The sequence below is a fragment of the Oncorhynchus clarkii genome, chromosome 23 (genome assembly GCF_045791955.1).
Source record: "Oncorhynchus clarkii lewisi isolate Uvic-CL-2024 chromosome 23, UVic_Ocla_1.0, whole genome shotgun sequence".
Lineage (NCBI taxonomy): Eukaryota > Metazoa > Chordata > Actinopteri > Salmoniformes > Salmonidae > Oncorhynchus > Oncorhynchus clarkii.
This window is the reverse complement of record NC_092169.1, coordinates 59,173,876-59,191,375: the sequence shown is the minus strand read 5'-3', so window position 1 is coordinate 59,191,375 and position 17,500 is coordinate 59,173,876. Positions and strand designations below refer to the sequence as shown.

Below are 17,500 nucleotides of genomic sequence, written 5' to 3'. Positions count from 1 at the left end.
CAACATTACAGTCCACAGCAAATAGGTGAGAAACAGGGAGGTTCTAGTCATAGAAATACATTCTGTAGAATGAATGGGAAGAACAGTTCTATAGATTATATTTCTACGGTTGTAGTATATCCAGGCCTGGCAGAAAGAGGCACCGCATCATCACACAGTATTTACCTGAGGGCCAATAGGTACTACATTTTGTCTTGAGGAGCCCCGGTTGTTAGGGCGTGCAGAGTTTGGTTGGCTTGGCTGTGTGAGAGAAGCACACGGAGGTGGACAGACTGAGATCAGATCAACATCCAGGGAGGTCACATGGTGAAGGAGTACGAGGTAACGCTGTATCAGGGCTCTCCAACCCTGTTACCCTGTTACTAGACCCTGTTACCCTGTTACCCTGTTACTAGACACTGTTACCCTGTTACCCTGTTACTAGACCCTGTCACCCTGTTACTAGACCCTGTTACCCTGTTACTAGACCCTGTTACCCTGTTACTAGACCTTGTTACCCTGTTACTAGACCCTGTTACCCTGTTACTAGACACTGTTACTAGACCCTGTTACCCTGTTACTAGACACTGTTACTAGACCCTGTTACCCTGCTACTAGACCCTGTTACTAGACCCTGTTACCCTGTTACTAGACCCTGTTACCCTGTTACTAGACCCTGTTACTAGAGCTGTCCTGTTAAAATGGTATCTCTCCAGGAACAGGGTTGGAGTTAAAACCCACAGGAGGGTTTCTCTCCAGGAACAGGGTTGGAGTTAAAACCTACAGGAGGGTATCTCTCCAGGAACAGGGTTGGAGTTAAAACCTACAGGAGGGTCTCTCTCCAGGAACAGGGTTGGAGTTAAAACCTACAGGAGGGTATCTCTCCAGGAACAGGGTTGGAGTTAAAACCTACAGGAGGGTATCTCTCCAGGAACAGGGTTGGAGTTAAAACCTACAGGAAGGAGGGTATCTCTCCAGGAACAGGGTTGGAGTTAAAACCTACAGGAAGGAGGATTTCTCTCCAGGAACAGGGTTGGAGTTAAAACCTACAGGAAGGAGGATTTCTCTCCAGGAACAGGGTTGGAGTTAAAACCTACAGGAGGGTATCTCTCCAGGAACAGGGTTGGAGTTAAAACCTACAGGAGGGTATCTCTCCAGGAACAGGGTTGGAGTTAAAACCTACAGGAAGGAGGGTATCTCTCCAGGAACAGGGTTGGAGTTAAAACCTACAGGAGGGTATCTCTCCAGGAACAGGGTTGGAGTTAAAACCTACAGGAAGGAGGGTATCTCTCCAGGAACAGGGTTGGAGTTAAAACCTACAGGAAGGAGGGTATCTCTCCAGGAACAGGGTTGGAGTTAAAACCTACAGGAGGGTATCTCTCCAGGAACAGGGTTGGAGTTAAAACCTACAGGAAGGAGGGTATCTCTCCAGGAACAGGGTTGGAGTTAAAACCTACAGGAAGGAGGGTATCTCTCCAGGAACAGGGTTGGAGTTAAAACCTACAGGAAGGAGGGTATCTCTCCAGGAACAGGGTTGGAGTTAAAACCTACAGGAAGGAGGGTATCTCTCCAGGAACAGGGTTGGAGTTAAAACCTACAGGAAGGAGGGTATCTCTCCAGGAACAGGGTTGGAGTTAAAACCTACAGGAAGGAGGGTATCTCTCCAGGAACAGGGTTCTACTACATTCTAAGAAAAACATAACATTGACATCTCTATTCATGTTTTTTTTTAACTGAGAGTTTCATTATCTCAAACCGTCTTTATGTGCCCGTAAATGTCCCTGTATTTCAGAAATGTATCTGACTGCCGTATGGACCTAGTCAAGATATCCAGGACTATGAAAATAACTTTATAAACCTATATTTCAAGTGGTGAAATGAGCAATAAAATAAGATGATGTGTGTGTGTGTGTGTGTCACAGTAGATGCCACACTTGTCGCTGTGCTTCCTCAGCCTACCTGTAGGCGGTGCCATTGAGCTCTGGGTGGACACCTTGCTGGTCCATTACTGCCCACGGTCCTGTGGTCACAAAGAACTCCTTATTCACACAGTTTCTTAGGCTGTCAGGGATGCGGCCTGCGATGGAGAGAGGGAGGGAGAGAGAGAGAAAGTGGGGAGATGGAGGGAGGAGAGGGAGATAGATTAAGAAACGTGGAGAGAGAGAGAGAGGTAAAGGCAGAGAGAGGTAAAGATAGAGAGAGGTAAAGAGAGAGAGAGAGATAAAGAGAGAGGAAAGGTAAAGAGAGAGAGAGAGGTAAAGAGAGAGGAGAGGTAAAGAGAGAGAGAGAGAGAGGTAAAGAGAGAGAGAGGTAAAGACAGAGAGAGGTAAAGAGAGGGGAAAGGTAAAGAGAGAGAGAGAGGTAAAGAGAGAGGAGAGGTAAAGAGAGAGAGAGAGAGAGAGGTAAAGAGAGAGAGAGGTAAAGAGAGAGAGAGGTAAAGACAGAGAGAGGTAAAGAGAGAGGAGAGGTAAAGACAGAGAGAGGTAAAGAGAGAGGAGAGGTAAAGAGAGAGAGAGAGGGGGATAGTTCTAATACAAAGCACCAACCTGAATCATCACACAGACTAAATGAAGCCATAACTTGTAGAGTGATTAAAACGGGATAAAGAAGGAATGGGTAGATGTTAGCTATGGGATGGAGAGATGTTAGCTATGGGATGGAGAGATGTTAGCTATGGGATGGGTAGATGTTAGCTATGGGATGGAGAGATGTTAGCTATGGGATGGAGAGATGTTAGCTATGGGATGGAGAGATGTTAGCTATGGGATGGAGAGATGTTAGCTATGGGATGGAGAGATGCTAGCTATGGGATGGAGAGATGTTAGCTATGGGATGGAGAGATGCTAGCTATGGGATGGAGAGATGCTAGCTATGGGATGGAGAGATGCTAGCTATGGGATGGAGAGATGCTAGCTATGGGATGGAGAGATGTTAGCTATGGGATGGAGAGATGTTAGCTATGGGATGGAGAGATGCTAGCTATGGGATGGAGAGATGTTAGCTATGGGATGGAGAGATGTTAGCTATGGGATGGAGAGATGTTAGCTATGGGATGGAGAGATGCTAGCTATGGGATGGAGAGATGCTAGCTATGGGATGGAGAGATGCTAGCTATGGGATGGAGAGATGCTAGCTATGGGATGGAGAGATGTTAGCTATGGGATGGAGAGATGTTAGCTATGGGATGGAGAGATGCTAGCTATGGGATGGAGAGATGTTAGCTATGGGATGGAGAGATGTTAGCTATGGGATGGAGAGATGTTAGCTATGGGATGGGTAGATGCTAGCTATGGGATGGAGAGATGTTAGCTATGGGATGGAGAGATGCTAGCTATGGGATGGAGAGATGTTAGCTATGGGATGGAGAGATGTTAGCTATGGGATGGAGAGATGTTAGCTATGGGATGGAGAGATGTTAGCTATGGGATGGAGAGATGTTAGCTATGGGATGGAGAGATGTTAGCTATGGGATGGAGAGATGTTAGCTATGGGATGGAGAGATGTTAGCTATGGGATGGGTAGATGTTAACTATGGGATGGAGAGATGTTAGCTTAAGAAGGATAGAAATTCCACAAATGAACTTTTAACAAGGCACACATGTCAATTGAAATGCATTCCAGGTGACTAGCTCATGAAGCTGGTTGAGAGAATGCCAAGAGTGTGCAAAGCTGTCATCAAGGCAAGGCTATTTGAAGAATCACAAATATAAAATATATTTTTGATTTGTTTAACACTTTCGTTTGGTTACTACATGATTCCATATGTGTTATTTCATAGTTGTGATGTCTTCACTATTATTCTACAATGTAGAAAATAGTAAAAATAAAGAAAAACCCTTGAATGAGTAGGTGTTCTAGAACCTTTGACCGGTAGTGTTGCCTGGCAACACAATCACTAATTAAAGTTGTTATTTCACAATGTGGATGTTATCTGGGAGGCAAGGGTTAGATCCCAAATGGCACCCTATTCCCTATATAGTGCACTACTTTATACTACAGCCCTATTCCCTATAGAGTACACTATTATATACTACAGCCCTATTCCCTATATAGTGCACTACTTTATACTACAGCCCTATTCCCTATATAGTGCACTACTTTATACTGCAGCGCTATTCCCTATATAGTGCACTACTTTATACTACAGCCCTATTCCCTATATAGTGCACTACAATTGACATGAAGTCTGGTTTGAAGTTGTGTACTACAACCCTGCTGGGGAACAGGGTTCCTGACTAGTGAGGTGCTGGGGAACAGGGTTCCTGACTAGTGAGGTGCTGGGGAACAGGGTTCCTGACTAGTGAGGTGCTGTGGAACAGGGTTCCTGACTGGTGAGGTGCTGAGGAACAGGGTTCCTGACTAGTGAGGTGCTGGGGACCATGGTTCCTGACTGGTGAGGTGCTGGGGAACATGGTTCCTGACTAGTGAGGTGCTGGGGACCAGGGTCCCTGACTAGTGAGGTGCTGGGGACCAGGGTTCCTGACTAGTGAGGTGCTGGGGACCAGGGTCCCTGACTAGTGAGGTGCTGGGGAACAGGGTTCCTGACTAGTGAGGTGCTGGGGACCAGGGTCCCTGACTAGTGAGGTGCTGGGGACCAGGGTCCCTGACTAGTGAGGTGCTGGGGAACAGGGTTCCTGACTAGTGAGGTGCTGTGGAACAGGGTTCCTGACTAGTGAGGTGCTGGGGAACAGGGTTCCTGACTAGTGAGGTGCTGTGGAACAGGGTTCCTGACTAGTGAGGTGCTGGGGAACAGGGTTCCTGACTAGTGAGGTGCTGGGGAACAGGGTTCCTGACTAGTGAGGTGCTGGGGACCAGGGTCCCTGACTAGTGAGGTGCTGGGGAACAGGGTTCCTGACTAGTGAGGTGCTGGGGAACATGGTCCCTGACTAGTGAGGTGCTGGGGAACAGGCGTACCGCTGATGGCTCTTCGTATCTCGGTGGCAGCTGCCTCTCTCATCTCCAGAGAAGCCTGTTCACTGTACCAGGCTGTGTGTGGTGTACAGATCAGGTTGGGAGCATCCTTCAGAGGGCCTGTAGCAAAACTAGAGAGAGGGGAGGGTTGGGGGGTGGGGGGGGTGGGGGGGGGGGTGGTTTTAGAGAGAACAAGTATCAGACCCAAATCAGGCAGTGGCCTCTTCATCTAATCTCCTTTCCTCATCTCCTCCTTTCATCTCCTCCCTTCATTTCATCCTCTCTTCATTTCCTCCTCTCTTAATTTCCTCTCTTCATCTCCTCTCTTCATCTCCTCATCTCCTATCCATCCCTGAGATGCTGAGACTTCTTCTCCTTCTTCTTCCCTCAGTCCTCCCAACTCACCCTCCGTGCCCTGGTCCAAGGGTTGTGTGTGAAGGTGTCACTGATATGAGCCACTGTAGTGTGGGATTACAGGTCCTCTGTTGACGTCTTGTTGATGTGTGTTCACAGTAGAACCATATCTCCCTGACAACATATCGCCTGACACCATATCTCCCTGACAACATATCGCCTGACACCATATCTCCCTGACAACATATATCCCTGACAACATATCTCCCTGACAACATAACTCCCTGACACCATATCTCCCTGACAACATATCTCCCTGACAACATTAGTCCCTGACACCATAACTCCCTGACACCATATCTCCCTGACAACATATCTCCCTGACAACATTAGTCCCTGACACCATAACTCCCTGACACCATATCTCAATGACAACATATCTCCCTGACAACATTAGTCCCTGACAACATATCTCCCTGACAACATATATCCCTGACAACATATCTCCCTGACAACATAACTCCCTGACACCATATCTCCCTGACAACATATCTCCCTGACAACATTAGTCCCTGACACCATAACTCCCTGACACCATATCTCCCTGACAACATATCTCCCTGACAACATTAGTCCCTGACACCATAACTCCCTGACACCATATCTCAATGACAACATATCACCCTGACAACATATCTCAATGACAACATATCTCCCTGACAACATATCTCCCTGACAACATATCTCCAACAACAGAGCTCACTGACACTGGAAGAGGTGTTACTATCAGGTAAACTATACTGAGGTGTTACTGTCAGGTAAACTATACTGAGGTGTTACTGTCAGGTAAACTATACTGAGGTGGTAGCAGGTGTTACTATAAGGTAAACTATACTGAGGTGTTACTGTCAGGTAAACTATACTGAGGTGTTACTGTCAGGTAAACTATACTGAGGTGTTACTGTCAGGTAAACTATACTGAGGTGTTACTGTCAGGTAAACTATACTGAGGTGTTACTGTCAGGTAAACTATACTGAGGTGGTAGCAGGTGTTACTGTCAGGTAAACTATACTGAGGTGTTACTGTCAGGTAAACTATACTGAGGTGGTAGCAGGTGTTACTGTCAGGTTAACTATATCCTCATCCACTGTGTGTCTCACTTCAATGGTTCTGTAGAGAGGACGTCCACTTGTGTGTGTGTGTGTGTGTGTGTGTGTGTGTGTGTGTGTGTGTGTGTGTGTGTGTGTGTGTGTGTGTGTGTGTGTGTGTGTGTGTGTGCTCGTACATTCATGCACTGTGTGTCTCACCTGAAGGGTTCTATCTCGTGCACTGTGTGTCTCACCTGAAGGGTTCTATGCACTGTGTGTCTCACCTGAAGGGTTCTATGCACTGTGTCTCACCTGAAGGGTTCTATGCACTGTGTGTCTCACCTGAAGGGTTCTATCTCGTGCACGTCCAAGGCAGCGCCACGTATCCTCCCCTCCTTCAGGGCCTGAGCCAGGGCCTTCTCATCCACCAGCCCTCCCCGCGCTGCATTCACCAGGAACGCTCCCTGACGCATCTAGAAGGGTCGGGGGGAGAAAGATAAGAGAGAGAGAAGAGGGGGGGGTTGATTTGATCTAAAGAGGGGTGTCACCAACATGTAGTTATTACAAAGAATTTGTTTGCGTCCTTCTTTTAAGCATCTTAATAGAGATGACCTTCTGATGGAGCTGGAGAAGAGAGACTAGAATAGAGATGACCTACTGATAGAGCTGGAGAAGAGAGACTATAATAGAGATGACCTTCTGATGGAGCTGGAGAAGAGAGACTAGAATAGAGATGACCTACTGATTGAGCTGGAGAAGAGAGACTAGAATAGAGATGACCTTCTGATGGAGCTGGAGAAGAGAGACTAGAATAGAGATGACCTACTGATAGAGCTGGAGAAGAGAGACTAGAATAGAGATGACTTACTGATGGAGCTGGAGAAGAGAGACTATAATAGAGATGACCTACTGATGGAGCTGGAGAAGAGAGACTAGAATAGAGATGACCTACTGATAGAGCTGGAGAAGAGAGACTAGAATAGAGATGACCTACTGACAGAGCTGGAGAAGAGAGACTATAATAGAGATGACCTACTGATAGAGCTGGAGAAGAGATACTATAATAGAGATGACCTTCTGATAGAGCTGGAGAAGAGATACTATTATAGAGATGACCTACTGACAGAGCTGGAGAAGAGAGACTATAATAGAGATGACCTACTGATAGAGCTGGAGAAGAGAGACTATAATAGAGATGACCTACTGATAGAGCTGGAGAAGAGAGACTAGAATAGAGATGACCTACTGATGGAGCTGGAGAAGAGAGACTATAATAGAGATGACCTTCTGATGGAGCTGGAGAAGAGAGACTATAATAGAGATGACCTACTGATAGAGCTGGAGAAGAGAGACTAGAATAGAGATGACCTACTGATAGAGCTGGAGAAGAGAGACTAGAATAGAGATGACCTACTGATGGAGCTGGAGAAGAGAGACTAGAATAGAGATGACCTTCTGATGGAGCTGGAGAAGAGAGACTAGAATAGAGATGACCTACTGATGGAGCTGGAGAAGAGAGACTAGAATAGAGATGACCTACTAATGGAGCTGGAGAAGAGAGACTAGAATAGAGATGACCTACTGATGGAGCTGGAGAAGAGAGACTAGAATAGAGATGACCTACTGATAGAGCTGGAGAAGAGAGACTATAATAGAGATGACCTACTGATGGAGCTGGAGAAGAGAGACTATAATAGAGATGACCTACTGATGGAGCTGGAGAAGAGAGACTAGAATATAGATGACCTACTGATAGAGCTGGAGAAGAGAGACTAGAATAGAGATGACCTACTGACAGAGCTGGAGAAGAGAGACTATAATAGAGATGACCTACTGATAGAGCTGGAGAAGAGATACTAGAATAGAGATGACCTTCTGATAGAGCTGGAGAAGAGATACTATTATAGAGATGACCTACTGACAGAGCTGGATAAGAGAGACTATAATAGAGATGACCTACTGATAGAGCTGGAGAAGAGAGACTATAATAGAGATGACCTACTGATAGAGCTGGAGAAGAGAGACTATAATAGAGATGACCTACTGATAGAGCTGGAGAAGAGAGACTATAATAGAGATGACCTACTGATAGAGCTGGAGAAGAGAGACTAGAATAGAGATGACCTACTGATAGAGCTGGAGAAGAGAGACTAGAATATAGATGACCTACTGATAGAGCTGGAGAAGAGAGACTATAATAGAGATGGCTTACTGATGGAGCTGGAGAATAGAGACTAGAATAGAGATGACCTACTGATAGAGCTGGAGAAGAGAGACTAGAATAGAGATGACCTACTGATAGAGCTGGAGAAGAGAGACTAGAATAGAGATGACCTACTGATAGAGCTGGAGAAGAGAGACTAGAATAGAGATGACTTACTGATGGAGCTGGAGAAGAGAGACTAGAATAGAGATGACCTACTGATAGAGCTGGAGAAGAGAGACTAGAATAGAGATGACTTACTGATAGAGCTGGAGAAGAGAGACTAGAATAGAGATGACCTACTGATAGAGGTGTAGAAGAGAGACTAGAATAGAGATGACCTACTGATAGAGCTGGAGAAGAGAGACTAGAATAGAGATGACCTACTGACAGAGCTGTAGAAGAGCCTAGAATGTCTTTGACGCTCCACTGAATGCTCTACTGAAGACATGACAAACCGAGCACCTGGGCAACACATGCACACGCATACACAAATATGTCTGTTTCATCCCCATGGCGACACATCTACACCTGAGGAAAATCAGCTCTGAGGGATCACTGTCAAAAGTGCTTTAAGAGTTGTGTGCTTGAGTACGTCCCAAATTGAACCCTATTCCCTTGATAGTGCACTACTTGGCTCAGCTCACAGAGTTGTCTGTAGATAGGGACATCCCAAATGGAACCCTAGTCCCAAATGGAACTCTATTCCTTGATAGTGCACTACTTGGCTCAGCTCACATAGTTGGCTGTAGATAGGGACATCCCAAATGGAACTCTATTCCCTTGATAGTGCACTACGTTGAGGACAAGATGACAGTTGATAACTATACTAGACAACAAAAATAAATAAAAAATTGCTAGCGAGAAAAACAACAGCTCCAGAAAAATCCAATTACTATTCTTGGAAGAAAGTGTAATCCCTTAAATCTAGACACAATACGAAATCCACGACATGAAAAGCCCTCGCACTGTCAGTCATCCTTTAATTACACACACACACACACACACACACACACACACACACACACACACACACACACACACACACACACACACACACACACACACACACACACACACACACACAACACACACACACACACACACACACACACACACACACACACACACACACACACACACACACACACACGATAAGAAGATGCAGGCTTGAGAGAACAACGAAGAAGAGACACAGGAGAGGAGTTAAGAGATAGAGCCTTCTCTATTCTGTTGTTCTCCTTCAGACAGCTCTTCAATGCTCTCTCTCTCTCTGTCTCTCAGATGTGAAGTCAACCAGAAACAATAGAAACACAGAAAATAAGAGGAAACGGAGATAAGAGGTGTAATTCTCCTCTCCTCCACCAGGTGGCAGACCAGACAGACCAGATGGGGTATTGTAGTTTTGACAGCAGCTCTGAGCAGTGAAGTCAACCTGAGAGAGTCAGAGGAAACTGAGATAAGAGGTGTAATTCTCCTCTCCTCCACCAGGTGGCAGACCAGACAGACCAGATGGGGTATTGTAGTTTTGGCAGCAGCTCTGAGCAGTGAAGTCAACCTGAGAGAGTCAGAGGAAACTGAGATAAGAGGTGTAATTCTCCTCTCCTCCACCAGGTGGCAGACCAGACAGACCAGATGGGGTATTGTAGTTTTGACAGCAGCTCTGAGCAGTGAAGTCAACCTGAGAGAGTCAGAGGAAACTGAGAGAAGAGGTGTAATTCTCCTCTCCTCCACCAGGTGGCAGACCAGGACAGACCAGATGGGGTATTGTAGTTTTGACAGCAGCTCTGAGCAGTGAAGTCAACCTGAGAGAGTCAGAGGAAACTGAGATAAGAGGTGTAATTCTCCTCTCCTCCACCAGGTGGCAGACCAGGACAGACCAGATGGGGTATTGTAGTTTTGACAGCAGCTCTGAGCAGTGAAGTCAACCTGAGAGAGTCAGAGGAAACTGAGATAAGAGGTGTAATTATCCTCTCCTCCACCAGATGGCAGACCAGGACAGACCAGATGGGGTATTGTAGTTTTGACAGCACCTCTGAGCAGTGAAGTCAACCTGAGAGAGTCAGAGGAAACTGAGATAAGAGGTGTAATTCTCCTCTCCTCCACCAGGTGGCAGACCAGACAGACCAGATGGGGTATTGTAGTTTTGACAGCAGCTCTGAGCAGTGAAGTCAACCTGAGAGAGTCAGAGGAAACTGAGATAAGAGGTGTAATTCTCCTCTCCTCCACCAGGTGGCAGACCAGACAGACCAGATGGGGTATTGTAGTTTTGACAGCAGCTCTGAGCAGTGAAGTCAACCTGAGAGAGTCAGAGGAAACTGAGATAAGAGGTGTAATTCTCCTCTCCTCCACCAGGTGGCAGACCAGGACAGACCAGATGGGGTATTGTAGTTTTGACAGCAGCTCTGAGCAGTGAAGTCAACCTGAGAGAGTCAGAGGAAACTGAGATAAGAGGTGTAATTCTCCTCTCCTCCACCAGGTGGCAGACCAGACAGACCAGATGGGGTATTGTAGTTTTGACAGCAGCTCTGAGCAGTGAAGTCAACCTGAGAGAGTCAGAGGAAACTGAGATAAGAGGTGTAATTATCCTCTCCTCCACCAGATGGCAGACCAGGACAGACCAGATGGGGTATTGTAGTTTTGACAGCACCTCTGAGCAGTGAAGTCAACCTGAGAGAGTCAGAGGAAACTGAGATAAGAGGTGTAATTCTCCTCTCCTCCACCAGGTGGCAGACCAGACAGACCAGATGGGGTATTGTAGTTTTGACAGCAGCTCTGAGCAGTGAAGTCAACCTGAGAGAGTCAGAGGAAACTGAGATAAGAGGTGTAATTCTCCTCTCCTCCACCAGGTGGCAGACCAGACAGACCAGATGGGGTATTGTAGTTTTGACAGCAGCTCTGAGCAGTGAAGTCAACCTGAGAGAGTCAGAGGAAACTGAGATAAGAGGTGTAATTCTCCTCTCCTCCACCAGGTGGCAGACCAGGACAGACCAGATGGGGTATTGTAGTTTTGACAGCAGCTCTGAGCAGTGAAGTCAACCTGAGAGAGTCAGAGGAAACTGAGATAAGAGGTGTAATTCTCCTCTCCTCCACCAGGTGGCAGACCAGACAGACCAGATGGGGTATTGTAGTTTTGACAGCAGCTCTGAGCAGTGAAGTCAACCTGAGAGAGTCAGAGGAAACTGAGATAAGAGGTGTAATTCTCCTCTCTTCCGCCAGGTGGCAGACTAGACAGGGTCTGGTGTTATTGTGTAATATTAACACAGCAATAACATTTCCTCTCTCTGTGCTTCTTCTCCAGTGTTAACCCTCGCAAGGCTGCTGGCCCAGACGGCATCCCTAACCGCGTCCTCAGAGCATGTTCAGACCAGCTGGCTGGTGTGTTTTACGGGCATATTCAATCAATCCCTATCCCAGTCTGCTGTCCCCACATGCTTCAACATGGCCACCATTGTTCCTGTTCCAAAGAAGGCAAAGATAGTCAGTCATTTAGTTCAGTAATCGCCCCGTAGCACTCACTTCTGTCATCATGAAGTGCTTTGAGGGACTAGTCAAGGATCATATCACCTCCACCCTACCTGACACCCTAGACCCACTCCAATTTGCTTACCGCCCAAGTAGGTCCTCAGACGATGCAATCTCAACCACACTGCACACTGCCCTAACCCATCTGGACTAGAGGAATACCTATGTGAGAATGCTGTTCATCGACTACAGCTCGGCATTTAACACCATAGTTCCCTCCAAGCTCGTCATCAAGCCCGAGACCCTGGGTCTCGACCCCGCCCTGTGCAACTGGGTACTGGACATCCTGACGGGCCGCCCCCAGGTGGTGAGGGTAGGTAACAACATCTCCACTTTGCTGACCCTCAACACTGGGGCCCCACAAGGGTGCGTTCTGAGCCCTCTCCTGTACTCCCTGTTCACTCATGACTACGTGGCCATGCACGCCTCCAACTCAATCATCAAGTTTGCGGACGACACAACAGTGGTAGGCTTGATCACCAACAACGACGAGACGGCCTACAGGGGGGTGGTGAGGGCCCTCGGAGTGTGGTGTCAGGAAAATAACCTCACACTCAATGTCAACAAAACAAAGGAGATGATCGTGGACTTCAGGTAACAGCAGAGGGAACAGCCCCCTATCCACATCGATGGAACAGTAGTGGAGTAGGTGGAAAGTTTTAAGTTCCTCGGCATACACATCACAGACAAACTGAAGTGGTCCATCCACAGAGACAATGTGGTGTAGAAGGTGCAACAGCGCCTCTTCAACCTCAGGAGGCTGAAGAAATTCGGCTTGTCACCAAAAGCACTCACAAACTTCTACAGATACACAATCGAGAGCATCCTGTCGGGCTGTATCACCGCTTGGTACGGCAACTGCTCCGCACACAACCGTAAGGCTCTCCAGAGGGTAGTGAGGTCTGCACAACGCATCACCGGGGGCAAACTACCTGCCCTCCAGGACACCTACACCACCAGTTCAGATCAGTACAGGTGCATCAAAGCTGGGACCGAGAGACTGAAAAACAGCTTCTATCTCAAGGCCATCAGACTGCTAAACAGCCATCACTAACTCAGAGAGGCTGCTGCCTACATTGAGACCAAATCACTGGCCACTTTAATAAATGGATCACTAGTCACTTTATACAATGCCACATTAATAATGTTTACATATCTTACATTACTCATATCATATGTACACTACTGTTCAAAAGTTTGAGGTCACTTAGAAATGTCCTTGTTTTTGAAAGAAAAGCACATTTTTTATCCATTAAAATAACATCAAATTGATCAGAAATACAGTGTAGACATTGTTAATGTTGTAAATGACTATTGTAGCTGGAAACGGCAGATTTTTTGATGGAATATCTACAAAGGTGTACAGAGGCCCATTATCACCAACCATCACTCCTGTGTTCCAATGGCACGTTGTGTTAGCTAATCCAAGTTTATCATTTTAAAAGGCTAATTGATCATTAGAAAACCATTTTGTGATTATGTTAGCACAGCTGAAAACTGTTGTTCTGATTAAAGAAGCAATAAAACTGGCCTTGTTTAGACTAGTTAAGTATCTGGAGCATCGGCATGTGTGGATTCAATTACAGGCTCAAAATGGCCCAAAACAAAGACCTTTGTTCTGAAACTCATCAGTCCATTCTTATTCTGAGAAATGAAGGCTATTCCATGTGAGAAATTGGCAAGAAACTGAAGATCTGGTACAACACTGTGTACTACTCCATTCACAGAACAGCGCAAACTGGCTCTAACCAGAATAGAAAGAGGAGTGGGAGGCCCCGGTGCACAACTGAGCAAGAGGACAAGTACATTAGAGTGTCTAGTTTGAGAAACAGACGCCTCACAAGTACTCAACTGGCAGCTTCATTAAATAGTACCCACAAAACACCAGTCTCAACGTCAACAGTGAAGAGGTGACTCCGAGATGCTGGCCTTCTAGGCAGAGTTGGTAGTTTATAGTGATAATATATAATATATATAAGGATGATGAGGTGTTCAGGACAGTCTGAGGAATAACTATATGAATGAATTACTCATGAATAACTATATGAATTAATAACTCATTGATAACTATATGAGTTAATAACTCATTGATAACTATATGAATTAATAACTCATTAATAACTATATGAATTAATAACTCATTAATAACTATATGAATTAATAACTCATTAATAACTATATGAATTAATAACTCATTAATAATTATATGAATTGATAACCCATATTAATAACTATATGAATTAATAACTCATTAATAACTATATGAATTAATAACTCATATTAATAACCATATGAATTAATAACCCATATTAATAACTGACTGGGAGTCGGTGAGTTATACCATAAAGGTCAAAGGTCAGCTGTCCTCTCTACCTGTTTGATGGTGAAGTCGTTGATGAGATGGTGGTTGTGTTCGTTGAGGTTGCAGTGCAGAGACACGCAGTCTGACTGGTAGAGCAGGTCTTGTAGGGTGTAGACGCGCTGGACGCCCAGGGAACGCTCCAAGCCGTCCTGCAGGTAGGGGTCGTAGAAGATCACGGTGAAGCCAAACACCTTGGCCCGCACCGCCACCGCCTGACCCGAACGACCTACACCCACAGAGACAGAGGAGAGAGCATGGTTTAGTCACAACATCAACACACACACACACACACACCCACAGAGACAGAAGAGAGAGCATGGTTTAGTCACAACATCAACACGCACACACACACACACACACACACACACACACACACACACACACAAGGGGCATGAGAGAGAGAGAGAGAGAGAGAGAGAGAGAGAGAGAGAGAGAGAGAGAGAGAGAGAGAGAAAGAACGACAGAGAGAGAGAGAGAAAGAGAGAGAGAGAGAAACTGACAGAGAAAGAGAGACAGAGAGACAGAGAGAGAGAGAGAGAGAGAGAGAGAGAGAGAAAGAAACCGACAGAGAGAGAGAGAGAGAGAGAGAGAGAGAGAGACAGAGAGACAGAGAGAGAGAGAGAAAGGGGAGAGTGTAAAACAGAGGAGTCCTTCCACACAGTTCCTCACCGAAGCCTATAAGGCCCAGTGTCTCCCCACGGATGCGTGCCGCTCCGGACGCCACCTCTCTGATCTGCTCCACGCTCTGGACCCGCGTGCCCTCCCGGAGAGCCTGGTACAACCAGGTGTTTCGTCGGTACAGGTTGAGGATGTGACACATGGTGGAGTCCGCTGTCTCCTCCACGCAAGCCGACGGGATGTTACAGACTGCTACACCTGGGAGAGGAGGACACAGAGTTAGATTAAGAGACACCTGGGGAGGAGGACACAGAGTTAGATTAAGAGACACCTGGGGAAGAGGACACACAGAGTTAGATTAAGAGACACCTGGGGGAGGAGGACACACACAGAGTTAGATTAAGAGACACCTGGGGGAGGAGGACACACAGAGTTAGATTAAGAGACACCTGGGGGAGGGGGACACACAGAGTTAGATTAAGAGACACCTGGGGGGAGGAGGACACACACAGAGTTAGATTAAGAGACACCTGGGGGAGGAGGACACACAGAGTTAGATTAAGAGACACCTGGGGGAGGGGGACACACAGAGTTAGATTAAGAGACACCTGGGGGAGGGGGACACACAGAGTTAGATTAAGAGACACCTGGGGGGAGGAGGACACACACAGAGTTAGATTAAGAGACACCTGGGGGAGGAGGACACACAGAGAGTTAGTTTAAAAGACACCTGGGGGAGGAGGACACACAGAGTTAGATTAAGAGACACCTGGGGGAGGAGGACACACAGAGTTAGATTAAGAGACACCTGGGGGAGGAGGACACACAGAGTTAGATTAAGAGACACCTGGGGGAGGAGGACACACAGAGTTAGATTAAGAGACACCTGGGGGAGGAGGACACACAGAGTTAGATTAAGAGACACCTGGGGGAGGAGGACACACAGAGTTAGATTAAGAGACACCTGGGGGAGGAGGACACACAGAGTTAGATTAAGAGACACCTGGGGGAGGAGGACACACAGAGTTAGATTAAGAGACACCTGGGGGAGAAGGACACACAGAGTTAGATTAAGAGACACCTGGGGGAGGAGGACACACAGAGTTAGATTAAGAGACACCTGGGGGAGAAGGACACACAGAGTTAGATTAAGAGACACCTGGGGGGGGAGGACACACAGAGTTAGATTAAGAGACACCTGGGGGAGGAGGACACACACAGAGTTAGATTAAGAGACACCTGGGGAGGAGGACACACAGAGTTAGATTAAGAGACACCTGGGGGAGGAGGACACACAGAGTTAGATTAAGAGACACCTGGGGGAGGAGGACACACAGAGTTAGATTAAGAGACACCTGGGGGAGAGGGACACACAGAGTTAGATTAAGAGACACCTGGAGGAGGAGGACACAGAGTTAGTTAGTTACAGAAAGCAAACACACAGGTTAGATGTAGATCAGGTGTGTAGAAATACAGTTGTTCATTGGTTAGCGGGGGGCATACCAAACAATACTACATTCTGCCGATCATAGTTGGGTGAATATTGGTGCGTACCTAGCTCTCCGGCCGCCTTGATGTCGATGTTGTCGTAGCCGCTGCCGATCCGGATGATGATGCGTAGAGCCTTGAACTTCTCTAGGTCCTCTCTGGTCAGAGTGATGGTGTGGTACATCATGGCCCCTACCGCCTCGTTCAACACCTGGAGAGACAAATAGACACGGTCAAGATGGCCCCTACCGCCTCGTTCAACACCTGGAGAGACAAATGGTCAAGATGGCCTCTATACCGCCTCGTTCAACACCTGGAGAGACAAACAGACACGGTCAAGATGGCCTCTACCGCCTCGTTCAACACCTGGAGAGACAAACAGACATGGTCAAGATGGCCCCTACCGCCTCGTTCAACACCTGGAGAGACAAACAGACACGGTCAAGATGGCCTCTACCGCCTCGTTCAACACCTGGAGAGACAAACAGACACGGTCAAGATGGCCCCTACCGCCTCGTTCAACACCTGGAGAGACAAACAGACACGGTCAAGATGGCCCCTACCGCCTCGTTCAACACCTGGAGAGACAAACAGACACGGTCAAGATGGCCCCTACCGCCTCGTTCAACACCTGGAGAGACAAACAGACATTGTCAAGATGGCCTCTACCGCCTCGTTCAACACCTGGAGAGACAAATGGCCAAGATGGCCTCTACCGCCTCGTTCAACACCTGGAGAGACAAATGGCCAAGATGGCCTCTACCACCTCGTTCAACACCTGGAGAGACAAATGGCCAAGATGGCCTCTACCACCTCGTTCAACACCTGGAGAGACAAACAGACATGGTCAGGAGGACATACACAACACTGTCACACACACAGTTAGGACACTTCCTCACAGGGCCGTAGCTACACAGTTAGGACACTTCCTCACAGGGCCGTAGTTACACAGTTAGGACACTTCCTCACAG

General features: G+C 47.0%; 1 protein-coding gene across 1 annotated transcript in view; it reads right to left on the bottom strand.

Annotated features, from left to right (window-relative positions):
- Positions 1-17,500, bottom strand: part of LOC139381769 (C-terminal binding protein 2, like) — a 93,076-nt gene that overhangs the window by 1,799 nt on the left and 73,777 nt on the right. The window contains exons 3-8 of the mRNA XM_071125521.1: positions 16,596-16,740; positions 15,093-15,299; positions 14,435-14,649; positions 6,676-6,806; positions 4,894-5,021; positions 1,939-2,056 (exon numbers count right to left, since the gene is read on the bottom strand). Coding sequence (XP_070981622.1) covers positions 1,939-2,056; positions 4,894-5,021; positions 6,676-6,806; positions 14,435-14,649; positions 15,093-15,299; positions 16,596-16,740 — 944 coding nt within the window. The remainder of the gene's footprint in view (positions 1-1,938; positions 2,057-4,893; positions 5,022-6,675; positions 6,807-14,434; positions 14,650-15,092; positions 15,300-16,595; positions 16,741-17,500) is intronic.